The sequence below is a fragment of the Dendropsophus ebraccatus genome, chromosome 2, assembly GCF_027789765.1.
Source record: "Dendropsophus ebraccatus isolate aDenEbr1 chromosome 2, aDenEbr1.pat, whole genome shotgun sequence".
NCBI lineage: Eukaryota > Metazoa > Chordata > Amphibia > Anura > Hylidae > Dendropsophus > Dendropsophus ebraccatus.
The window spans coordinates 56,442,948-56,470,677 of NC_091455.1; the positions used below are offsets into that span (position 1 = coordinate 56,442,948).

Genomic DNA, 27,730 nt, shown 5'->3' on the forward strand with positions numbered 1-27,730 from the left:
AATCTGTTTTGGAAGACTGGGGAAGTATCGAGCACCCACCACCACCACCATAAGAAGTAATGTTAAATGTGTTTAAAAAAGCCTTTGATAAAAGTATTTTTTTTACATTCTGGAAGCACAGCTGGATATAAGAAAGGTACTATGGGGGAGATTTATTAAACTAATGTAAAGTAGAATTGTCTTAGTTGCCCTTAGCAACCAATCAGCTTCTAACTTTCATTTTCCAAAGGATCTGTGAGGAAAGAATGGTGGAATCTGATTGGTTGCTAGGGGAAACTGAGCCAGTTTCACTTTACACCATTTTGATAAATCTCCCACTATGTGTCTCCTTGACCTAACAGCTATCTAATAGTGTAAGTGGTTTGGAACATGAATTGCAGAATTAGGGGGAAAATCCTCATTATGTAAATTACTGTACATCACAGATTTCTATTGAAAAGAATGGGATGGGACAATGAATCTATGTAATTTTCACCCAGATAACAACACAAAATGTATGTCTGAATCTTAGTAAAAGTAAAAATGTGTAAATTTGGCCTTTGGCCCACAGTGTTAAATACCCCAAATGTTAAAATTTTTTGTGCATATAATTTTATGCATTACTTTCTATATGTTAGATCATGGGTCTCCATACTGCGGTCCTCCAGCTGTTGCAAGACCACAATTCCCATCATGCCCGGACAGCTAAAGCTTTGGATTTGGCTGTCCAAGCATGACGGGAAATGTAGTTTTGCAACAGCAATCCTTCGTTTCTTGGCAAGTTTGCACTTTGACTGAGGTTATTATGATAGTTCGTATATCAGTATAGTATTATGTTAGTATGATAATGTCTATATAATCAAAAGATTATAATTAAGTCAAATTCTCAGCTAGTATTAACACATTCTGCTTGCACAACCCCATATCCAGATTTGAATCGTCCTTGATAAATCAGAGACAATTTCACTCTCCTGCCCACGTTGCCGTCATGATAGACTGCGGAGGCACTCGACCAGTAAACATGTCATGCATATTAAAGTCCCACGTAATTCTCTGCATCACTATGCATTGAGCGCCAGAGCTTATTTAATTGAAATCCATCCCAGCAATTATCAGTGTAGCTGATAATTACAATATATACATGTTTAAATAGATAGAACATAAGAGTGTGACAAGGGCAGTCTTCAGGGAAGGATTCTTGTTAAACATTTATATCAGTCGGCAGACAGATATAAATATAGATGATGCTTCTTCTGAAGGATTTCCTACTGTTTCACTCTGTTACTTATTTTCTCACCTAGATGTTAGAGTTGACCTATAATCTGGCCTTGACTAGGTGTCATATTACATATATTAGTGATTAATGCAATCTATTAAAGGAAAAAAACAGACATAAAGATATGCTTTTAGAGAAGCTGCTTTATGGCAGGTGAAGATATCTCTTTCCAGAACATATGTCTCACTTTACTACATAGACTTATAAGGGTATCTGCCCAGAATCACACCTATACAACATGGAAACCCAGGAGAATAGGCTGCCAATGCATACCACATTTCCATTCACTTCTATGTACCAAAAATTGTCTAAGGGCACTTTTTTTATATGAACTGCGGCAGCACAGATCAGTGAGATCAGTTGTACAACTTATTAGCTTCATCATAGTGGCCCACACATGGAATATTAAAGACACACATGATGCATCGTACTTAAGACCCACAGCAAAATCGTGTATGCTGCACATAGAAATGAATCTAGCACAATGCTACTGTGGTATACATTGGCAACTCATTCTCCTGGGTTTATGACGTATACCACATAATTTAATGACATAGATTTCTTGACTTCTCCTAGTGATGGAGGACTTTTTCGGTTCTGCAAAATTGCTCCTTAAAGGGGTTGGCCACTTTATAGTTAAGTTGTTCAGTGTAGAGTATTTGTAAGTGTACTCCCTGTATATACTGACAGCAGCCCTCTGTGTACCTCATAGAGCTAAAATGAGACTCCCCTCCTATAGGCTGGGCTGTCCTGCTCTATTGTAAGTCTGTCCATAAGATGGCTGTCATGGAGGATCATGTGACCATGCCACGCCCCCATTGTCCACCATAGGCATATACAGGCTCAGTGTTGGAAACTTGGGGGCGGGGCATAGTCACATGCTACTCCATGTCGGCCATTTTAAGGACAGACTCACCACAGAGCAGAACAGCCTAGCCAGGAGGAGGGGAGACTGATATTAGCTCTATGGGGTATACAGGAAACTGCTGTCAGTAAGTGCAGTGAGTACATTTACTAATACTGTACACTGAACTATTTTACTATAAAGTGGGCAACCCTTTGGCCACTTGCAGACCCGAAAGTCTTATTCACAGACCCGAAAATGTTTAAATCTTCATGGGACTGTACTGTACGGCATTAGAGTTCAGCAGGTCCATTGCGCAGCTTCATGCTCCACAGGGTCTGTGGATTACAGAGTGTGGGGATGAGGCCTTACAACAACTATGCCTCTCTATTTTGTCCTTTGTCTTGCATGTTTTTGTAGTTAGCTGAATTCTTGATAAAATTGGTTAAAGGGGTTATCCAGTGCTACAAAAACATGGCCACTTGCTTCCAGAGACAACTAGACTCTTGTCTCCAGGTCAGGTGGAACTAAGTAGCAAACTCCACCCAAACTGGAGACAAGAGTGGTGCTGTCTCTGAAAGAAAGTGGCCATGTTTTTGTAGCCCTGGATAACCCCTTTAATTATTTCTCTTGGGAAAGCTTAGCATTTTGGTTAGGCTGTATTTTAGTAAAAGGGATAAAACTGGGCCCAGATCATTCAAGGGATTAGCAAGTGTGCATAGCCCTATCACTATAAACTGCACAATATATTTTAAAGGATACCTGTCAGAATTTTTTCTCACATTAGATAGGACTGCAGTTACAGCTAAAGCCTAAAGATTGTGTTAGTGTAAATACGTCCCACAGCTTGGCTTGTTATAGATGCAGCTATACAAATTATGTTAATTTTTTTTTTTTTACTAAAAATGTATTTTTCATTTTTGCTTGGGAGTATTTATTTATTTATTATTAATTAGTCCCCAAAGTCAACTTGCTATCATGCTATCATTTCATCACTAGTATAATACACAGTGCTTCCTATGTAGTGGGGCCCAATAGCAGTACAAACATGGCAGACCAAGAGCGTTCATTAGGTCCTCAGGTAACATGTAAACCTGTCAGTATCCAGAGACTTTTGAGTACAACCTCCCTCTAACAATTCTAAAATCACTTACGTTATGTGGTTGCTAATGATACCCCCCTCCCATACCCTCGCAGGCTTCTGCCTGGCGTACACCATTGAAAAAGGCTGAAATCTGAAATTTAAGTTTTTCCTAGATGTAGACATCTTACTAATGGTTTAAATGTTAGAGGTTTGGCTTGGTAACAAATTGGGGACAATTTGTTATTGCAAATGCACCAGAATTGTTGGCAACTTGCATATTCTTGTGCCACATTCATAATGAGTCAAAACACAAGGGGCGTGGCTGACTAAAAAGGGGTGTGGTTTCACTGGAAAGTACTTGGCTTGAATGCTACTCAATGCTCGGAAAATTCTGGTTTGGGGGTAGGCAAACAAAGGGCCCTATTAAACAGGATGACTATTCTACGGAAAATCATTATATAGTTCGAATTTAAATGTTAATCATCCTGTGTAATTGCAGGCAACGATCGAAAAATCGTTTGTGTGTCATTGATTGTCGATTTTTCCTGTAATTCCGCATTTGTTCACAAATCTTTCAGTGTAATTCCACATCGTTCCTTCTGTTGCTGGGATGAAATGGAGTAAATGACTAACTAACGACTATCGTTCTGTGTAATTATGATGAACGATTTTAGGTTACCGATAAACAATCTGGTTTGAGACCATTTATCGTTAATCATAAAAAATTGCTTAGTCTAATAGGACCCTAATAGTTGATCTAGACTTAGGCCCCTTTCACACATTCTGCCTACATATAGATTAATTCCTTTCTATGGCCTCATACACACATCCATAGGTGTTATAGGTCTGTAGGTGTTACAAACCATTGTGTGGCCTGTACTTATGGCACAGATCCCCTATTGTCAATGAATGGGTCCGTGCTAATGCAGACAGCAATGGGTGTGTGAATCAGGCCTTAGACTAGACAGTCTTAAAATGCTCCAGATTGAGCAAACATCCGGTGATAATTCGCTGCATTTATTTTCAGTAAATATCAATATCAATTCTATAGAATTCTAACAGAACAAACTGGGGTTGTTGCCTATAGCAACCAACAAAATAAATGTTTTAAAGGGGTATAATTAATTATGGCAGAATGCTTTGGGCACCCAGTACAGTTTTGGGCTAGTGTGGGCTCAGGTTAGCATTAAGGGAACAACAAATGGGCATATCATGATATAAAAAAACTTTAAAAAAAATACCTCATTCTCACCCTAATATAAACATGCTATAAAGCTTCTGATGAAAAAACCTATTTAAAAGCCCTTGAACAAAAAGTGAATTCGGATGATGATATAGCAGTACTCAACGTATATACACTATGGCACGCTTATTATAATGTTATATATTCTGACCCACATTTCCCCCAACATTTACAACAGTTCCGGAGGCCTCTGACATTAGACATGTGGCCATTCCTGATGAAGATGACTTATCTCATGTTTATGGACGACTTCATATATTTCTCAGCTTATACACAACTATATACAGTATGTCTATATTTTCACATATATGTTATGTATAGGAATCTATGCTCTATTATAAGCACACAGCTTTGAGAGAATCTCTCTGTGTCACGTCATCTATATCAGCTGTCACATTTCAAGAAATCGCCCATATGTTTTTCCTACCTGGAGATCTAATACAAAAATATTTCTCCACTGCAGCTTAAATAAATCACACAAAGCGCTCGGCACTTACCTGCCATTTATCTTGTCATAAATACCCAATTTTCCTTTTTTTTTAAAAAGCTGGAAATTTCAAGCGGTAGAGTGGTGTTGTATACAGCTCCAATAGATGAAGCCTGTGAGCAGAGCTGCCATCCAGTACATCACTAGCAATTTGTCTAATACCATTTCACTGTTAATCACTAGAGTCAAATTAGGGAAACTAAGCTTAGAGCCGCCATTCATAGATTATGTCCTGTGGCTTCTCTCAAGACATCTCCTGCACAATGGAGAACTCTGAATTTCTGTAGAAAGTTCTACTTTCACCACCAATGTAATATTTACTACGCACAGAGGGGTTTCTTACTATCATCATGGTCACATAATGTGAAGATTTTATATTCTATTTAGGGAATTGATTAATATGAACCTGACATATTGAACATAAAGTGTTATTTGTGGGCAGCAGGTTATAGAGCGGGAGAAGCTGATCCAAGAGATATATAGTGTTTTGGGGAAAGTTTTAATAGAAGTTTTATTATTATTATTATTATTATTATTATTACTTATATAAATCACTGATCATTCTGGGCTTTGGAATCCAGTGGGAGGTCCTAGTCAGATAGATATCTCTGTGTGTATGCTAATACAGGAAAGGCTGTCAATCATTGGGTGATACCACCCACTTGACTCCTTAGTATAGAATGATCAGGGATTTAATTAAATAAAATATAAGATATACGGAATCTTTTGCCACAAAATTGTATAGCATAGTTACATAGTTCATAAGGTTAAAGAGTTTATCAAGCCCCACCTATAACCCTAATGTGTTGATCCAGAAGAAGGCAAAACCCCTCAAGAGACAGATGCCAACCTTCTCCATTCCTAGTTAATAGATGGAGCCACTGTTAAGGACTCTATTAGCCAGAATGGAAAGTTAATTTGTTAAATAGTAAAAATCATCTATGTCTCCGGAGCAGTAGCGAATCCCCATAGAAAATCTTCTGTTTTTCACAGTTCCTATCGTCAACAGAGGGGGCAACAAAGAGCACCGCATCAGACTAGAAAGAATACACCACTTCTTGCAGGGCATACAGCAGCTGATAAGTAGAGATGAGCGAACCGTTGGACTTTTGGTCCGACGGCACCTTCGCTCTATTACAATGCCTGGGATGCCTGTGGGATCCGGGAGCGTAGCTGCACTCCCGGGAATCTGCGGGCAGGATCTTCCAGGGAATTCAAGATACATTCCCTGGATTTCCAGGGAATGTATCTTGAATTCCCTGGAAGATCCTGCCCGCAGATTCCCGGGAGCGCAACTACGCTCCCGGGATAGCAGGCATCGCACTAGAGTGAGCGGCTTTCGGACTGAAAGTCCGAAAGTTCCGCTCATCTCTACTGATAAGTACTTCAAGGCATGAGTTTTGTTAAATAAAAAGTAATTTATAAATCTGTTTAACTTTTTGAAACCAGTCAATTTGGGAAAAAATTCTCCAGGGTTCCCCCTTAACCCCTTATCATATGAAATAAAAGGGCGCTTTCAAAATAAATAAATAATAATAATTGCAGATATATAATTGATGACAGCAAGTTATTAATGATTCAATACATGTCTGATTTCACCCAAAAGCTCTCCTCAAATAAAGAAGAAAAAAACAACAACAACATAGTGCAACTTCAGCTGGAAATGTGTCAGAAGACGCTATTTTCATTAGATATTAACAGATCACTTCTGTCCCACCATGAAGCAGATGGAGTCAGTTTCAAGACGCAATTAATGCTCGCAGCAGAAATTATATATTTAAGCAACCAAATTGATGACTGTTTGGAGAAAATTACCGTCATTATTGTACAATTTAAAAATGATCTGCCTGCTGGAGAGATTCCTCTGACATATTGGTTACATGTATCTCTTGTCAGATGCTGTTCGTGTATCTTAATCTCTATAATGAGACATCCACATATGGCTGCCCTTTCTTGTAGCCAGACCTGTAATAAGATTTGTAGCTTGTATTTAATCCAGATTACAGAAGATTTAATTGTACTGTGGCATAATCGACTGCTTGAAGATATCTTATTACCTCGTAGTAATATGCAGTAGTGTGTGTCTTTCTTATATAGTTTTAGAGTAAGCAATGTAAATGGTGATAATGGAGATGTCTATATACAGATATTGATATATTAATTGGGGGGGGTCTACTTCAACTGCAAAAGAGGGAGGAACTGCCTCAACTTGTTGCAGGCCAGGTTGTATCTTTTCCTCTTATACTGTGTAAAAGACTGTGCATATAAAACCTTTATTAACTGTCGCTTCTCATTATACCAGCAGTTCCCAATCCCTGCTCTGACCAGGCACTACCGTGCTATACTGAGCAGCCCAGACCCCCCCCCCCCCCATACTGTGTGTTCCTATACCTGGAGGAAGGGAGGGTGCATGACATGATCGTGTCGGGCAGCTTCCCCCTGGGAAATGGGGAAGAAATGTTGGAAGCAGAGGGGCCCTTTAATAAATGAAATTTTCCCCTTTTTTTTTTTTTTTTACGCTTATGCCGTTTACCGTACGAGATCAGGAATGTGATAAATTAATAATTTGGGCGATTACGCACGCCGTTATATCAAACATGTTTATTTATTTATTTTTATTTATAACATGGGAAAAGGGGGCGATTCAAACTTTTATTAGGGGAGGTTTTTTTTTATCAATAATAACACTTTATTTATTTATTTCATATACTTCTAGTATATGCACACTGATCTCTCATTGAGATCTATGCTGTATAGTAATACATTATTACACACAAGGTTTGAGATAAGGGGAACGGGGTAATCTAACAATTTAGGCTGCAGTACCACCCTGCACCACCAGATGTCACCTTATCAAATAAAAACAACCCACACTATACTTTATACAAACGAACACTGGGCTTAGTTCATAAAAAATATATATAATTTTTATTATGTATACATTGGTACCAAATACATATTATATCTCATTCAAGTAAAATTTAAAAATGACCACAAAAAGTTAATTAAAAAACATTACATAAAAAACTGGTGTCAGCAGATATAAATCATCATGGAAGGTGCAGCTATGATAATATCTTTTGTTTTAGCACTCTACCTCAATATGCTGCACAGGGGTATATATATATCTGGGAGCTAAAGAGTCTCCTAATATCCCATATGCTTACATACAAATTACAAGGGGTCTAAAATCAGCTACTATTATCCTCTAGTTCTATTGCACTCACCCATGCTGCCAGAACACCAGAAAGAGCCGTCCCTACGTACGTTTCGTTATCTTCCTCAGGGAGTTAGGGATATTAGGAGACTCTTTAGCTCCCAGATATATATATACCCCTGTGCAGCATATTGAGGTAGAGTGCTAAAACAAAAGATATTATCATAGCTGCACCTTCCATGATGATTTATATCTGTAATATCATATGTAATGTTTTTTAATTAACTTTTTGTGGTCATTTTTACATTTTACTTGAATGAGATATAATATGTATTTGGTACCAATGTATACATAATAAAAATTATATATTTTTTTTATGAACTAAGCCCAGTGTTCGTTTGTATAATGTATAATAATACAGCATAGATCAGCCGAAAACAACTGAGTGACGAGCCGGGATCAGCGCCATTACGGCACAGACCCCAGCCAGCAGAGGATGTGTGGATCGCTCTTCCGGGACAATGTCCCAGGGGGGGTTGGGCGATTCACCCCACTAGACCACCAGGTATGAGGGACAGCAAGCAATCAGATGCAGCTGTCAACTTTGACAGCTGCATCTGATTGCTTGATTAGCGGGCACAGCGATCGGACCGTGCCAGCTAATAGCCGCGGTCTTAGGCTACGTGCCACACCCGGGAACGCTGCGGTTCAGAGCGGGGTCGCCGTGCAGCCCCCCTGTGTCGTTAAGGGGTTAAGGGGGGACATAACTACCCTGTTTCCCCCCAAAATAAGACATCATCTGAAAATAAGGCATAGTGGAGGATTTACAGGATAGCTTAAAATAAGGAATCCCCTGAAAATAAGGCATCCCCGAAAGTAAGACCCCCGACGCCACCATGCTGCTAAGAGGAGGGGTAGGGAGCTGAGGGAAGGAGTGGGGAGAGGTGGTGTGTTGTCTGGTTATGCTGGTTTGTGATGACAACTAATGTACAATACATAATAAATGTTCTTTTTTTTGTTGTTGAACAATAAGTGTGAATTTTTCTTCATGGAAAAATAAGACATCTCCTGAAAATAAGACGCATCTTTGGGAGTAAAAATGAATATAAGACACTGTCTTATTTTCAGGGAAACACTGTATGTTTTTAAGTATATAAATGTTAACTACCGTATTTTTCGGACTATAAGGCGCACTTAAAATGCTATGATTTTCTAAGAAATTGTAAGTGCGCCTTATAGTCCAGTGCGCCTTATATATGGACCGGGACAGCTCCGGCCTCCATGGCGCAGATAGGCTGCTGAGCTCACATCTCCCCGCTACACAGCAAAGCGCAGCGCTCCCTCACCTGGACTCCCGGCCCATGGCTCCGCAGGCCTGTCCCGCTCTCCCGCTGTCCTGCTCTCCCGCTGTAGCATTGTACCGCTCTCCGGTTGTAGCGCTGTACCGCTCTCCCGCTGTCCCGCTCTCCCTGCTCTCCGCAGCCCGGATACAGGCTCAGGCATAGACTTTCATTCAATAGCGCCTAGTGGCCGGAGGTTATAGAGCAACACTGTACTGTACTGAGGCTCCTAACTATGGTGGCCACAATGCTCCATGCAGAATTCTGCCAACGGGACTCGCTGGCAGAATTCTGCCTATCCTGCATGGTGCATTATGGCCACCATACTTAGGAGCCTCAGTACTGTGACATAGTAAGGAGCTTCAGTAAATACAGTACTGTGATCAGCAGGTGGCATAGTAAGGAGCCTCAGTAAGTACTGTGATCAGCAGGTGACTTACGTTTTTCATTCGTTTAAACTTATACACTATAATGAGGTGCGCCTTATAGTCTGGTGCGCCGTATAGTCCGAAAAATACAATATATAAATGTCCTGCACAAAAAATATAAAGTGAAAAGCTGTTCCAGAATTACAAAAGGGTGCCCCCTCCATTTGGAGAAAAAAAGCTGAAAGCTCCAGAGGTGACTGACACATTCCAGAGGTGACTGACAAGCTCCAGAGGTGACTGACATGCTCCAGAGGTGACTGACAAGCTCCAGAGGTGACTGACACGCTCCAGAGGTGACTGACACGCTCAAGATGTGACTGACAAGCTCCAGAGGTGACTGACTCGCTCCAGAGGTGACTGATAAGCTCCAGAGGTGACTGACTCGCTCCAGAGGTGACTGACAAGCTCCAGAAGTGACTGACAAGCTCCAGAGGTGACTGACAAGCTCCAGAGGTGACTGACAAGCTCCAGAAGTGACTGACAAGCTCCAGAGGTGACTGACACGCTCCAAAGGTGACTTACACGCTCCAGAGGTGACTGAAACACTCCAGAGGTGACTGACAAGCTCCAGAGGTGACTGACATGCTCCAGAGGTGACTGACTCGCTCCAGAGGTGACTGACAAGCTCCAGAAGTTACTCACAAGCTCCAGAGGTGACTGACACGCTCCAAAGGTGACTGACACGCTCCAGAGGTGACTGAAACGCTCCAGAGGTGACTGACACGCTCCAGAGGTGACTGAAACGCTCCAGAGGTGACTGACAAGCTCCAGAGGTGACTGACACGCTCCAGAGGTGACTGACAAGCTCCAGAAGTGACTGACAAGCTCCAGAGGTGACTGACACGCTCCAAAGGTGACTGACACGCTCCAGAGGTGACTGAAACGCTCCAGAGGTGACTGACACGCTCCAGAGGTGACTGAAACGCTCCAGAGGTGACTGACAAGCTCCAGAGGTGACTGACACGCTCCAGAGGTGACTGACAAGCTCCAGAAGTTACTGACAAGCTCCAGAGGTGACTGACACGCTCCAAAGGTGACTGAAACGCTCCAGAGGTGACTGACATGCTCCAGAGGTGACTGAAAAGCTCCAGAGGTGACTGAAAAGCTCCAGAGGTGACTGACACGCTCCAGAGGTGACTGAAATGCTCCAGAGGTGACTGACACGCTCCAAAGGTGACTGAAACGCTCCAGAGGTGACTGACAAGCTCCAGAGGTGACTGACTCGCTCCAGAGGTGACTGACACGCTCCAGAGGTGACTAACAAGCCTTCTTTACCCAAAGAGCTATGAATATGAGGAACAGGCTGCCTCAGGCGCTGGTGACAGCAGAGACAGCAATTGAAAGGTACAAAAAGACTTACAAGATTAAAAGGAAACTATCAGCAGGTTAGAAGCATCTATCCTGCTCATATGTCCTTATAGCACACTAGGCACTGAGGATGAAGGTATTTTATTACTGCTAACATGCTTATAAGAAGCTTTGGTACACTGGGGGCAAGACTATCTGGTACCGTCATCCTCAGTGCTCCGTGCGCTATAGGGATATATCAGCAGGTCAGACGCTTACCTGCTAACCTGATGAGATTTTCTCTTTAAAATAATAGCATCAAAACTTATGTAAATATTTTTCATTCCAATCCTGTCAAGTCGCTATTTGGAAGCAAGGAGGAGCCAGGTTCTATAGTTTATCTCTTACCTCCCTGATTCTTTGGCTGAATTTCGTTGCCCCCCCTTCAATCCCAGGACTGAATTCCATGGTAGAAAGTGCACAATTTGTTTGCAAAGAATATATATTGTTATTGGCATATTGTTTGCATGAGCTAATAGGTTCATATAATGGGAATAGGATACATATAATGTTTCAAGTACCCCATGACTGTGCGGCACAGTCATAGGGTACTTGACTTAAAGAAACATGCTGTAATGCCTATATTTAGGCATACTAACATATAGTATATCCTAGCCTAAAAGAAAGATGATCCCCTCCCCCTGGCTTTTACTTGCGCACTGCCGACGTGTGTAATAGAGCCGAAAGTGAGTGTGGACAGGTCGCCACTTGTTTGCTCATCTGAATCGCTCTGTGGAATAGGGGCTCAAAGGTGGCCATACACCTTAGGTAACCATTTGGCCAGGAGCTAGTCCTTTTGCCTGCCCCCCATATTCAGGCATACATGGACATGCCCATACATATTACATGCCCCCGGAGTTTGATCAGTTCTGTGGACATTTATCTAATATTTATGGCACCTTCAGTGAAGCCACTTTATGAAACTGGATAAACTTCTCCCCCTTCCCATGCTGAATATTATTGACGGAGAATCAAATAAAGTACACTCTTACATTGCAGCATATAACACTTTTGTAACTTCCAAACAGCCTAAAGACTTGGCAGAAGGAACACTGACTCCCTGATGGAGTTACCCTTAAAAGCTGCACTTTTCTCCGCTTTGTAGACGGAGTTAAGTAACCCTCCAGCTTTCTTTCAGCTAACATACAGTAAGGCTACGTACATTATTCTCTTTATAATTTACTTTTACACAAACTGTTCCATTTTTACAAACTGCTAAATGTTTAGAATCTGTGTATTCAGCAACGAGCAAAGAAATTTCAGTGTTTTTAAAAAAAAAAAAAAACAAATTTTTTACCTGATTCATTTTCATAATAGACATTTCCTTTGTGTATTCATTATTGTTCAGGAGACACGCTCATGGATCATATACTGTTTGCATATCTCTTGCATATCTATGAAAAATGTTAAACCCAAAGTACTTGGTTAGAGGAACCATTCATGTAAATGAGTTTTTGTTCCCAACATCTCTGATCCATCTCTTCATGGCCTTCGGTGCAGCCTCACTAAATCACAGCCTAATCCATATTTTATGGTGTTTTGTTTACAAGGAGAGTAATTATTTGATACACCGCAGAACGGCAGTAACTAGTCTCGAGTATTTAGCTTTGCAGTAATGAAATAAACAGATAAATGGGACGTACAGAATACAACCTGCTTTAGGAATTTCTATGGCAAACAGAAGAACAATGAACTCCATAGGATTGAGAAAAATGCCTGTAACGGCCAAGGTCAACCCTGAATAATCCTTCAAGCTGAGTATGACAGGAAAATAGAACCTTTGCTCATAGGAAATAGGTAGGCATTATATGTACACCTCTCAATCTTGGCTGATAAGACATTCCTAAGACGTGAAATAAATCACTTGAAACAGCAACAGAAGTGGCAACTATCTGTACACATATATTTACACTGCTTCCTAACAGAAAATAGCAGGATGCGAAGAACACTCTTGAACACTAAGGGCAGCAAAGTTGGCAATGTAGCTGGTAATGTCTCAACAAGTAAAATTACATAGTGTAGTCAGTTCAGATTGTATTGGGATTAGCACACTGCTTTTAAAAATAAAGTTTAGAGTTATTGGAGTTTTCCCTGTACCTAAAGCATACCTAACATTCTGCTGGTTGGGATCTGAGTTTATGGAATGCTACCGATCATGAAAAAGAGCGAGGAAAAGTACATGTCATGTCATGTGACCTGGAGAGACTCTCATAGACACAGGGCAGGGAGAGAAGTATGTTCCACTTGTTCTACTGATCGGTCAGAGTCTGAACACTCACACTCTACAACATCAAAACCAAAAAAGAAGAAGAGGGGGAAAAAGACCACCCCACTAGCAAAACATGCAGGACCAAAAGATCACAAAATATATATATATGTTGTTTATCTTTATTTGCATATATAGAAAAATGTATTTACAAAGCAAAAATTTTAAAACAGTAAAGGAACTGACACATAAACAGATCCCCAGAACAATGGTGGTGGTAAATTATACAAAACAATATGTATACAGAGTACAGAGTTAATAAATTAATTTACACAACCGAAGCACTGGGCATTGGGCATGTAATTAGCTAAATTTATTCATAGTGCTATATAAGGTGCATACAAGACCATAAAGTGCATATTTAGATACTACCCATATGTCCTTAGTGCAACGGCCACCATACCACTCACCCAGGGTGGCCGTTGCACTAAGGACATATGGTGGCCGGTGGATATATCTTTTTTCTAAATGGTGGCTAATCTGGGATTCCTAAGATTCTATGGGGAAAGAAAAGGAAAAATGTGAAAAAAATGGTGAAGGTCGGGTAAAAGGGAGAAAAGTCGTGGAAATATATAAATACGAGGTCAGGACATTGGGGGACGTTGACCATGGCACCTTAATCACTACGTGGACTAGCACTGTCACTTTAGGGTGATATATGATACTTTGCACTTTATAATAATTAATCATGATTGGTTTTTAATTAATTTTTTAGTTTATAATTTTTATGTTTATGATATATGCAGTGATAAAGTTTTTGCACTATATGCACTTTATTTATATTTTGGTATTTGGTATTACACGAGACTAACCTACATGTTTACATTATCTATATTGCACTTTTTTCAAATTTTTCTATTTTGTGTCTGAAGGTCAAAATATGTCCAAATTCTTTTACTGTCTTTGTAAACATATAGCCTCCCAGTAGTGAGTACTCGATACCTTCCGTGTACGCAGATCGCGGGAGAATTGGGCACAGGCGTCTTTCCGGAACAGCCTCAAGGTTCGCTGTGCGCATGCCCGCTTGCGTTCCACCGGCGGGCGTGCGTTCCAGTGACGTAGGCCGGAAGGAATAGACGTGATTCCTGGCTCCTCCTTCGATCTGCGTCATTCCCCGGAAGGAATCCCATAGCCTACTATAAATAGTGGAAGTGACGGGAGTTAAGACACGCCCCTTGAGAAAGCGGAAGTACGCGAAACGTACGTCGGGGTTTGCGATATCATTGCCATGGGTAAGCACGCGTCTTGATTCAGGCTGATAACCTATTATAGGTTGGGTATATTTATGCCTAGGAAGCCTGGGAGGCTATGTGGATATGCTACATAGGTGTTAACAGTGATCTTCATGCTAACCATTATGGATGTACACTAATATGATTTTTTAAGTACTGTGGCAATGAGTTGCTTTTTTATACTGGATTTTCCTTGCACTATATGTAATTTCTGTTGTAGATTTTAAATCATGCTAATAAATTTCATGCAATATTTTGTATCATAGCCTTTTTTGTATGTGTAAATGACAGTATTTATGGGCTATTTGTAATAGTATTTATGGACTAAAAAAAATTAAGGGTCATCAATTCCGCTAGAAGGAAACCGCAAAATACTATATTTTCTTTTGGTGTCCATTGGAACTATTGTGTATAAACTGTGTTTTTCTGTGTTTTCACAGCAGCCAGTTCCAAGTCCAATATGGACTTCCGGGCCGAGATCAGTCGTGGCTCTTACAATTAAATGATGTGTTTAAGGATGAATCCAGTACTGGTTTTAATGTTAGTGCCCAGGAAAATAAAGAACTAATGAAGGAGTTAAAAGAGGTTCTGAATAAAAGAACGAAAACTTGGTGGAACAAGGCTTTCCTTGAAAATTATGTCAGCAAAGGTTTGATCCCCAGGGGATTGAGAGTCCAAGTTTTCCCTACCTTCCCTATAGATGAAGATGGTTTTAAAAAAACAGTGGGAGGAGCTATCTAATGTGTGCTCTAAGGGTTTTATGGAGCTACTAATTCAACTAAATGGCAAAACATTGAGCGAATTGGAGAAATTGGCAGACATATTGCAAACAAAGTTGACTGATACATGTCCACCTGAGATATTAACCAAATTGAATGAGGAGTTGGAGGCAGATTTTCAGAGATGGGAGAAAGAAATAAGGTCTGGTAAACTGAAGAAGTTCCAGCGGGATATGACAGACCTAAAACAAAACAGAGTATACAGATGGAGACAGGGTTATGAACGTTACAGATCTGTATCTAGATCCCGATCTGGATCTGTCTCATCTAGGACATCTAGTGGTGGACAAGTGAGATCTCATGATGCAAGAGGTGGTGGGGGATCCCAAGACGATCCACTGAATAGTAGCTATGTGAGGGCAACACGGAGTCCCAGTGTGAAAAGGAAGGAACCAGGATTCCTCCAAAGAGGGAGACCACCCAAGAACAGTCTAGAGGTAATCAACTTATCCTCTAGAATATTAACAGAGGATCAGGTGGAAGTCCTCTCAAAAGGTCTAACCTTTTCTCCAGTTAATCCTTTCAATTCTTTTGCAGTGATAAAGGATTTACACCTCTTCTCAAGGAAGTTACTCCTGATGCGCCTACACTCGAGGGGTGAAATGGGGTTGACGGATTTGGAGATTTCTGAGAGAGACGCATTGCAGACACTTGAAGAATTATTAGAGGAACAAACAGTGCGGGACCAAGGTAGGTTCCCTACATCTGTTATTCCAAAATCTAAAGTCTTTCCACCATTTACTTTGTGCCCCCAAATTGAAATCTTTACGAAGCTGGTGGAGGAGGACTTTAAAAAGATCTCTACTAAAATAAAACAGGACAACCTTACCCCCGGCCAGCGTATAGCCTTGAGAGAACTGCAGTCATATAATGACATAGTCCTTAAGGCGGCTGACAAAGGGGGTAATGTTGTCGTTTGGCCAACGAGTAAGTACGAGAAAGAGGCCCAACGCCAGCTTCGTGATAGAGATACATACAAAAAACTCACACATAATCCTGATGTGAGTTATCAGACAGAATTACAAAAAATCTTGCAGAGGGCATTCGATGAAGGGATTATCCCAAAAAAAGTGTTTGAAGGGCTAAGTAATGCGTCTCCTCAGATCCCAACCTTCTACCTCCTACCCAAAATCCACAAAGATCCCCTCAATCCTCCAGGGCGTCCGATAGTATCAGGAATAGATGGGCTATGTGACCCTGTATGCAAATTTATAGATTTCTATCTCAAACCATTGGTGGAGAGTTTACCATCTTATATTAGGGATACGACGGACGCCTTGGTTAGGATTGATGGGATCTTTGTGGAAGAGGACATGCTGATTGTTACAGCAGATTTGGAATCGTTGTATACTTGTATACGGCATAGTGACGGCTTGAGGGCAGTGAAGTTCTTCCTGGACTCCAGCAGCTGGGACTCCGACACCTGCAGATTGATTTTGGAATTATTAGAATTTATTTTGACACATATTTTTTTTTTTTTCGTGACCAATTTTACTTACAGCTGCGTGGCACTGCCATGGGGGCGACGTGTGCCCCTTCGTATGCCAACCTCTTCCTGGGGTACTGGGAGAGGTTGGTTTTTCAATGCGGAGGGGTGGGCGCCGTGACCCATGTGCAGTGCTGGCTGAGATATATTGATGACGTTTTATGTTTTTGGCGGGGGTCGGAGTCTCAGCTGCTGGAGTTCATGAATGAACTGAATTCAAATGAATTCAATATTAGATTGACATTCAAATCCAGCACTGAAAGGATGGAATCCCTTGATGTTATGCTGGAAAAGGGACACGATGGTAGACTGGAGACTGATGTCTTCAGAAAATCGACATCGGTCAATGCCCTTCTTGAGGCAACATCTGCCCATACACCATCCACAATAAAGGCTGTTCCAACAGGTCAATTTCTAAGGATGCGGCGGATTTGCTCATCCGAGGAAAAGTTTGAAAAACAGAGTGTGGAACTGAGAAGGAGATTCCAAGAGAGAGGTTACAAACGGAAGAAAATTGAATATGGTTATAACAGAGCCAAGAGTACACCTAGACAGCAATTGTTACAAACAAATGCAAAAAAAGATAGACAGACTGAGAACCAGGTTAGGTTTATCTCTAACTATAATGAAAAATGGGAGACTATGAGGAAAATTATGATTAAACACTGGGCGATCTTAAAAACTGATTCCATTTTGGCAAGAAAAGTGTCAGAAGCCCCTCTGATGACAGCTCGCAGAGGGAAGAATCTAAAGGACCTCCTTGTAAGAAGCCACTACAGTCCTAGGATTACAAACACCTTTTTGGGAGGGGGTAATCCAAGAATTGGGTGTTATCCATGTGGCGAGTGTAGAGCATGTCCAAATATCGAGCGAACAAATGTGTTTGTGTCGGCAGATGGACAAAAACAATATACGATCAGGGACTATATCTCCTGCTCCACTCGCTATGTTGTTTATTATGCTACATGTGGATGTAATAAGGTTTGCATTGGTCTCACCTCAAGGGAACTCAGAATCCGGGCGAGGGAACATGTAAGAGGGATTTTGGCAGCAAAGGACTGTGTGGATATTAACTCACTAAAAACAATCCCTCATCACTTTAGATTGTATCATAATGGTGACCCAAGGACCTTTAAGGTGAAGGGGATTGAGAAAGTTGTGGGCGGCATTAGAGGAGGGAACCAAAAGAAGATTCTGGCTCAGAAGGAATGCCGGTGGATATATCTGTTAAGTAGCTTGGCTCCCCAGGGTTTAAATGAGCAACGTAGTTTTGCTTCATTTTTGTAATAAAAATGTTTTCTTTGTGCACCAATTTTAAATAATGTGTGTTTTTAATTCTTGTTGTATGTTTCTAATTTTAGTTTTTCTAAATGGTGGCTAATCTGGGATTCCTAAGATTCTATGGGGAAAGAAAAGGAAAAATGTGGAAAAAGGAGAGAAAAAAATGGTGAAGGTCGGGTAAAAGGGAGAAAATTCGTGGAAATATATAAATACGAGGTCAGGACATTGGGGGACATTGACCATGGCACCTTAATCACTACATGGACTAGCACTGTCACTTTAGGGTGATATATGATACTTTGCACTTTATAATAATTAATCATGATTGGTTTTTAATTAATTTTTTAGTTTATAATTTTTATGTTTATGATATATGCAGTGATAAAGGTTTTGCACTATATGCACTTTATTTATATTTTGGTATTTGGTATTACACGAGACTAACCTACATGTTTACATTATCTATATTGCACTTTTTTCAAATTTTTCTATTTTGTGTCTGAAGGTCAAAATATGTCCAAATTCTTTTACTGTCTTTGTAAACATATAGCCTCCCAGTAGTGAGTACTCGATACCTTCCGTGTACGCAGATCGCGGGAGAATTGGGCACAGGCGTCTTTCCGGAACAGCCTCAAGGTTCGCTGTGCGCCTGCCCGCTTGCTTTCCACCGGCGGGCGTGCGTTCCAGTGACATAGGCCGGAAGGAATAGACGTGATTCCTGGCTCCTCCTTCGATCTGCGTCATTCCCCGGAAGGAATCCCATAGCCTACTATAAATAGTGGAAGTGACGGGAGTTAAGACACGCCCCTTGAGAAAGCGGAAGTACGCGAAACGTACGTCGGGGTTTGCGATATCATTGCCATGGGTAAGCACGCGTCTTGATTCAGGCTGATAACCTATTATAGGTTGGGTATATTTATGCCTAGGAAGCCTGGGAGGCTATGTGGGTATGCTACATAGGTGTTAACAGTGATCTTCATGCTTACCATTATGGATGTACACTAATATGATTTTTTAAGTACTGTGGCAATGAGTTGCTTTTTTCTACTGGATTTTCCTTGCACTATATGTAATTTCTGTTGTAGATTTTAAATCATGCTAATAAATTTCATGCAATATTTTGTATCATAGCCTTTTTTGTATGTGTAAATGGCACTAAGGACATATGGGTAATATCTAAATATGCACTTTATGGTCTTGTATGCACCTTATATAGCACTATGCATAAATTTAGCTAATTACATGCCCAATGCCCAGTGCTTCGTTTGTGTAAATTAATTTATTACCTCTGTACTCTGTATACATATTGTTTTGTATAATTTACCACCACCATTGTTCTGGGGATCTGTTTATGTGTCAGTTCCTTTACTGTTTTAAAATTTTTGCTTCGTAAATACATTTTTCTATATATGCAAATAAAGATAAACAACATATATATTTTGTGATTTTTTGGTCCTGCATGTTTTGCTAGTGGGGTGGTCTTTTTCCCCCTCTTCTTCTTTTTTGGTTTTGGTATTTTAGTGTGCATAAGGACCCTAGGATATACATCTATTGGATCATATATAGGTATATACACTCTACAACATGTCAAAAGTTTTTATTAATGACAGGTCCACTTTAAATACTAAATAGTGGCCCAGATTTACTTAAACTATCTAGCAGAGATGAGCATGCTCAAGTCCAACTGTTTGGCATTTGAATACCGGTGGCTGAAGAAGTTGGATGCAGTCCTATGGACTTCTGGGAAACATGGATACAGCCATAGGCCATAGGCTGTATCTATTTTTGGGGAGGCAAATGCAAAAGGAAACACCGGGACTACATATCCCGAAAGGGAGACAATATAAAGTCAATCAAAATATCACATAACATGGTATAAAACTCGAATGTAAATAATGCTAGAATGTGCAAGTACTTCCCAGTCCACTGAGATGGAATATAATGGCCATATCAAACGGCGACTGACCACATGGGTAGGTGAGCTGATAGTGAGGTGCAACAATAAACATTCCTGTCTCACCTGAAAAGCAGATATGCAGAACAATAAGAAAAAGCAGGACCAACATGGAACAGTCATGAGAGATAGCACAGGACCACAAAAGAAAGAAAAGCGTAGTTCAGTTTAAAGCCAGGACATCCAAACAAGGAGCCACCTCAGGAGGTAGCAGACCTATAAGAATCAGAGTCCCGGAACAATAGCCAAGGACTCCATGTAGCCATGTATTTCTTCACCAAAGCAGGGGTGACAGCAATCAGGTCCTCCATGTGGTGTATGTGCGAAATTTCCGTAAACCAGTCATCAATAGTGGGAGGGTCCACTGATTTCCACTGCCGGGGAACAATGGTTTTAGCTACTTGAAGCAGGTGACGTGCAAGGGACTTTTTGAAGCGGGATTTGGGCGTAGGGAACATGTTAAGGAGTACAGCTTCAGGGGTGTTAGTTAGATGCAGGACTGTTTGCCAAAACCTCACCAGTTTCGGGCAACCCCACCAAATGTGCGACATGGTTCCTCCTGCACCACCACAATGCCAGCACACATCTGGAACCGTGGGGTACCAGGCATGGAGACGAGCCGGCACCCGGTACCAACGAGACTAAATATTGTAGCACGTTTCCTGTGCCTTACAAGCCAAGGCGGCTTTATGAGAGAGAAAAAATGCTTTAGACCACTGCTTAGGAGTAAATTGTTTACCCAGCTCAGCCTCCCATGCAGTGCAGGATGGCAGCTGGTCCGAGCTAAGAAAAAGGTGTATCCATATTTTACTGGACTCCCTAGGGCTGCATCCCACTTCTAATTTGCTAAGTTTGCAAATATTCGCGCAAATATTCGCAAATATTCGTGAATCACTTAAAAACCATTTTTTATTAAAACAGGCAAACTTTAGTAGCCACAATAGTGGGACTATTAAAGAGCAGCAATTTTTTTTCAACAGCTCTTGCTGTGACAGTGTCAATCCGTTTGTCAATCGTTCAGCTTCCGTCATGGACAGTAGTGGACATTGGTGGATTAGCGGCGCAATATCAAATTTCTCCCAGGACAGCAGTGAACATTGCTAAATGAGCAGCCAGTGAGGTATTAAGATAAACACTGCGTTTACTGTGACTCCCTATAATACCCACCCCCCCTAATCCACCCTCCTCTCCTCTCTATCCCGATCTCTCTGTATTTCTCTCCCTTCTCTAACTGCCTGCTGCAGCCTACTCTCCACTATACACAGCCGACTGGCCGCCTCCAGGAAGCCAATCACCTTACATAGAGGAGGAGGTGCTGACATCACAGTGGGGTTTGCAGCTGATTGGACGGCCCAAAAGATAATGGATAATCCCTTGCTCTCGCCAAAAGACAGCTCCGTAAAATAACATGTGCAGCCACCAAGTTTAGTGAATTTGCAAAGCGAATTTGGCGAATTCGCGAATCGATATGAAGGGAATTTAATGCCTGATTCGCTGCGAATCTAAATTCATCAGATTCGCTTTGCAAACATGCAAACAACGCAGCACAGTAAAGAGAGCAGACTATGTTTTAGCAATCCAAGAAGCCCAGACATGTTATGTGTTGATGAAGAGTATGTAACCAATACACCATGTGCTGTTTACCTACATGGCACATATGACCATACAGCATTGGCAGAATGCTCCATTTATAGTGTAAGTTCTGTGGAGGAATCTCCATCTGCTGGTCACAATCAATATAGCCTGAAATTTTTCTAGTGCTAGAATAAGAGATATCTTAAAGAAGGATTAGCTCACCTAACTCATCTACATTTTTCACAAGTACCCCCCCCACACACACACACACAGCCACACACACACACATCTACAATCTGCCATCTTTATGAAGGTGTAGATGGGTCATTTGTCCCAGATGTGATTGTTACCTCTACATTCACTATATACACTACTGTACTATACACTAGAATTTAGTGTATAGTGGTAGCTACTAAGTTCTCATGTTAATTGTTAAACCTCTTATGTCATTGGTTGGATAGAGAAGCATGGGGCAGGTTTGGGAACTGAGCTTGGTCTACACCCAGTGAGTGCAAGTGCTGTTTGCAGCTGAAACCCATTGTTATTGACCAGCATCAAACAATTACCCAATGCTAGCTATTTACCTGTATAGAGGCCATGATCAATAGCAATTGCATCTAAATAGTTATGTGGTGCATAATTGGTAGTTTAGTGGTCTATATAGGTCAATAGATTATCCTGGCAGCCCGAAGCCACCTCATAGACAGTAATTCTATGGGGGGAAAACATACATGGTCACACATCCACATGGCTCACACTGCCCACTTTCTTCTCAGCATTATTTAAAGGGATGGTTAAAAAAAAAAAAACTTTCAAATCAACTGGTGCCAGAAGGTGCAAGAGATTTCAAATTTTTCTATAAAAAAAAAAACAACAACTAATCTTGCAGTACTGATCAGCTGCTGTAAGTCCCGCAGGAAGTGGTATATACTTTCCAGTCTGACACAATGCTCTCTGTTGACACCTCTGTCTGTGACAAGAGCTTTCCAGTACAGTAGCAAATCCCTATAGAAAACCTCTTCTGCTCTCCGGACTGGAGACCACTTCCTGCAGGACATACAGCAGCTGATAAGTACTTGAGATTTTTTAATAGAAGTAAATTACAAATCTCTGGCACTTTCTGGCACTAGTTGATTTGAAAGAATTTTTTTTTTTGCTGAACTTCCCCTTTAATATTTCAATTTCTTCTCTGAACCCTTTTCCAATCAACAGACAGAGAAAAGATACAAAACATGTATGCATGTGTGAAAACATCCTAGTAGAATACACATTTTTTCTAGAATGATCTGTTTGTTCAAGACTATATGAACCTGCATGTTACTTATTTCCCATCTCTTACAGGTGACATGCCCGGACTACAGATTCCCCTTATATCACTTATGCAAACGTTTCCTGGTAAACCCTGAGAGCAGAGATTAAAGTGTCCAGGACTGTGTAAGTGTGTCAGTGCCATGCAGGAAGGCCCAGCTTAGTCTTAAGGCTCATATGGCCGATTGCAGTGTTTACTTCTGGACTCTGCTAGAAGATGTTTCTAAGGACGCATTATATTAGCTGTGATTTGTTAATGTCATTGGTGAGTAAAGCAAATACAAACAGAGGCAGGGATTGCCATGGTGCTGGGAATAAATAATTCATACTGAAGCCTGCCTATACAGCGGGCTATGTAAACCCTGTTGGCAGACTTCTGTCTTTTTGTTTACTGTGGTGCTGTGACTCAGTTTGACCACGATATGTATTTTAATGAAGCAAGACACTTCTCTCATATATAAAACATAAGAACAACATGATCCTCCTTGTAATGTTGTAATGGAGCTCGGATACATTTTAGAAGGTTGGCATACAACATCATAATATTTATGCTAGAATGGGCAAATACTTTATTATACGGTAGTGTGTGTTTATCTATCACATATCATAATATTGATGCTTATGTTTTAGACTGTTAGGCTATGTTCACACTGCGTATGGGTCTGGACGCATTTTGTACGCCGCCGTACATGTACGGCTGAAACTACGGGCATGGGAAAAATAGAAATGCGGCCGGATGCGTACGAAACGCGAACATACGCCGTAGTACAGTTATGCTTCCCTAGCTTGTTTCGAAGCGATCTGAGGCAGGTCATTTACTTGGAAATCTTCGCCCAGCGCAGTAAATCACACAGAACCTTTTGGATCGAAAAATCAAGTTCAATTTGGCTGAAATAAGTACTTCGTACGGGACCGCATGGAAATCCACGGCCGCGAGTTTCAACATTTCCGTCCTCAAACAATGGTCTTGTTCATTTTTCACGGCGCCGTATACGATCCGGCCGTAAGCTCATACGTAGTGTGCATTGTGCGGGCGTATATCGTATACTTTCAAGCGAATGCATCAACCTCAAAACTACGTGCGTATATTCGCGGTTCGCACTAGTGTGAACATAGCCTTACACTGTAAAAAGTGCCCCCTAAAATGGTGAAAATGTTCCAGTGGCATTACTAATAATAAAGAGAGTGGGGAGGAGGGACGGAGGGGTGGTGCAAAGTTAGGGCACAGATACTCCAAGCCCCGGCCGTTGGGCAGGGGGCTGCAAGTTTAAAAGTTGTTTTTTAGGACAATAACTGCATCATCTGCCGAACGGACCCCAGGACAGATCTTGGAATAAAAGCAGCTATCCGAAGGTACAAGCGGTTTAGGGGGTCAGATTGTGGGTACAGAGTCGCTTTAAAGTGTCACTGTCATTTCACAAAACTTTTGACATGTCATAGAGACATGTAAAAAATATTGATCGGTCCAGGTCTGAGTGTTCAGACCAGTACCAATCGGGAGATAGAGCTGGGAGAACACCGCGTTAAGAGCAGTCCTCTCCCAGCTATGTGTCACGTGATCAGTCGTGTCATACATTGCCTCTTTGCACAGGAGAATTAAGGCACCATTCCACGAAACGATTATTGGCCGTTACGGATGATAATCGTCCCATGGAATAGAGGGCAACAATCAGCCGTCATTGTTTTTGTCGGCTGATCGTTGCGTTGCTTGTTTTTTACACATGTTGAAAAACAAGCAATCTGCTGCCGTCGCTCAGTGTAATAGGAGCGACAGCAGCAGACCGCCGCTATCCTCTATGGGCTGCGCGGATAATCTAGCGATCACCCGGGCAGCCCCCCTGCAGCTCCCCCCGGACTCACCCGCTCGCTGCTGACATGTGGAATAGCTGCGTCAGCGAGCGGAGAACGAGGAGCAAACGAGCGCTGACAGCGCTTGTTTGCTCCTCTACATCACCCCGTGGTAGGGGCTTTAGGTCCACTTCACATATTGTATATCTGTTAGTCTGGCTCAGTTTCCCTCCAGGGCAGTAGCCAAGCCCCAGAGGGAAACTGGCATTGGAAGTGATCCCAGTTCAAATTATCGTGCTTGAATCTGCATGTCAGTTCGCCAAACATGAAGGATGGAATGTATCTACAGTGTTCTTCTGTGTGTCGTGTCAAGTGTCGTGTCAAAAAAAAAAAAAAAAAAAAGGTGTTCTGGGGTTAATGGCTGTGGCCACCTTTAGGGGCATTTTCTAATAGGTTTTTATTAAAACTTTCAAACTTTTCTGCTTCTGCAGGTTTCATACTACACAGAAAGCTGCAAAAGAAAATTCACAGCAAAATCTTTTAGAGACAGGTAGTCCCCCCAAGGACTTATAGCAGCACTGAATGAGTGAGAACTGACAGCCACTCGAAGCACAAACCAACTCGGTGGCCCAGTGGAGTACTGTATAGTCAATGGCCCTGGTAACCAACTAATCGGAAAGAGTTGAGAAATATTCAAATTATTAATCCACCAAGCGTAACCATGAAGCAACAAATCTATCTATGACACTTGAAATGCATTGTAGCTTGCATATTGTGTCCTCCACAGTGAAGCGGTGAAATTATTGTCTTTTGAACCATCAAAGAAATAAAGAATATTGCTGTTTACCAGGATATGTGATCATGCCCCATAGGCAACTCTTAAAAACTGCCCCAGGTTGAGAACTAAACTTCAGACTATAGACTGGACTGTTGAATAATGAAAAATGGGAAAACTTTAAATGTACTTTGTGTAGTTTTTTTTCTATCAATAACAGGTGATGGTTAAAGATAACCATTAAAGTTAAACCCCATATGCTTACACCAACTATTAAAAAGCAAGTGAACAACAAACAAGGACACTTAAATGATGACTAACATCTCAAGTAATTTCCCTCCAGGTAATAGTCTAAAATATTTGTAAACTACTCTATTAATCGGAAATGACTTTTTACCCCAGAAAAACAGCTTGAAAATCTTGGCCACTATGTGACTTACTTGTAATCTGCTGTCCACTGTCTGTTGTTAGGGGAATTCTGTCTCTGGTAACAGAAACACCAAGATGGAACACAGGAAGTGGAAGTTGGGCTACACAAGATAACTGAGCTCTTTATTTGGTTCCATATGAAACTCACTTTTTTCTCCCTTTTCTCCATTTATCAGTTTCTCATTGCACTCTAATTCTATTCTCTGATTTAGGACACTATCTAGTTTTTATTTTACGTATAAACCCAATAAATTACATATCCAGGGACATAGTGATACATAGGTGTCCAATCCTGAACGTTACGATTTTCATTAGGACCCAATATCAACAATGTGCCCTCCCCTGTACTCTAAAGTCACTTACATGCAACTTTACTAAGGTTCCAGGCTAATGCCTCAGATAATTCCTATACACAGCAGCATCAGTAATAATAGGTAATATGAGCAGTGGTAGTACAGGGCACAATGGTAAGGAATACTCAGAGCTGTACAATACCTGCTATTCATTGAAACAGATCATCAGGCTTCATTCACCCAGAAGAAGGAAAGACGAGTTACTGTAGCTGCAAGAAGCCAGAAAGCTGCTGCACCGTCCGTCACTCGACTCATATAGGAAAACATATTTAGTGTAAAAACTGACTGTTTGTTCTCCATTGAACTTTATTGTAGCAACAGTAAATAAAGAGCAGCCACACCTAGATAAGCTGCAGTACTAAAGCCATGGATTATTGGAGTGACGGTCTGTGTATTAGTTACAACCATACAGACGCTGGGACTATTCAATCACTGTCTACATCGAGTCCAGAATAAACTCTTATAAATATTGATAGTGGACGTTATCCTGAGATGACTATTAATGTCACGTGGAAGATGTACTGTCTTGATATAACTTATATGACTGCACAGAGAGGACCTTGTACTCTTATCAATTGATCATTAAAACACTGATACACTGTTATACTTCTGCCTTAGGGGGAGGTGCATGACACAGAAAGTCCTCCCTGTCCCCAGAATCCCTGCTATTATGCCCTGGACTCGGCATAAGACAGTCTATAGATACCCCTATTTAATAATGATATCACTAGGATAAGCCCACTAATGGGGGTCTGACCTCTAGAACTGCCTCCAGGGTATTGCATAGTAGGGGACTAGCCAGATTACCACCACCATGTGTGAACAGTATCTTATGTAGCTGAGATATGAGGAGATGCTTAGTCAGGTCATCACCATATAGAGAGGGGTTACCTGTCCATGTGCCTGCCTATAATATGGCGATTCATTACCGATAAAAATCTATCAATTATGTAAATGGAATTTTTTAAATCCTATTTATTTTAATGTAACATGTGGCTACAGCCAGTCTAAAGAAAGTCAACATATGGACACATTGTACACTTATTACTCTATACCGATAGAAATGGAATAATTGCATGTAAAGCACATTAGTCTTCTATGTACAGAATTCAGTAATATGATGTATTTGTGGATGGAAGGAAGCACTTCAGGATTATGCTTCATGAAGATACTGCAGAGGAGAAGTTACATAAATTATAGCAGCAGATGAGAGAAAGCTAGTTTAGCTGAGCTCTGATTGGTTTATTAAAATAAAAAAAAAATAAAAAAAACTCATCAGTGCAATTCTTCGCATTTTTAGGCTATGTTCACACTACGTA

The 27,730-nt window shown here is 41.1% G+C and overlaps 1 protein-coding gene across 5 annotated transcripts in view; it reads right to left on the reverse strand.

Annotated features, from left to right (window-relative positions):
• Positions 1-26,638, reverse strand: part of RP1 (RP1 axonemal microtubule associated) — a 313,669-nt gene extending 287,031 nt beyond the window's left edge. For all 5 annotated transcript variants that reach the window (XM_069957582.1, XM_069957581.1, XM_069957583.1 and 2 more), the window contains exon 1: positions 26,554-26,638. In XM_069957582.1, the coding sequence (XP_069813683.1) occupies positions 26,554-26,564 (11 nt within the window). In that variant the 5' untranslated portion in view covers positions 26,565-26,638. The remainder of the gene's footprint in view (positions 1-26,553) is intronic.
• Between the last annotated feature and the right edge of the window lie 1,092 nt (positions 26,639-27,730).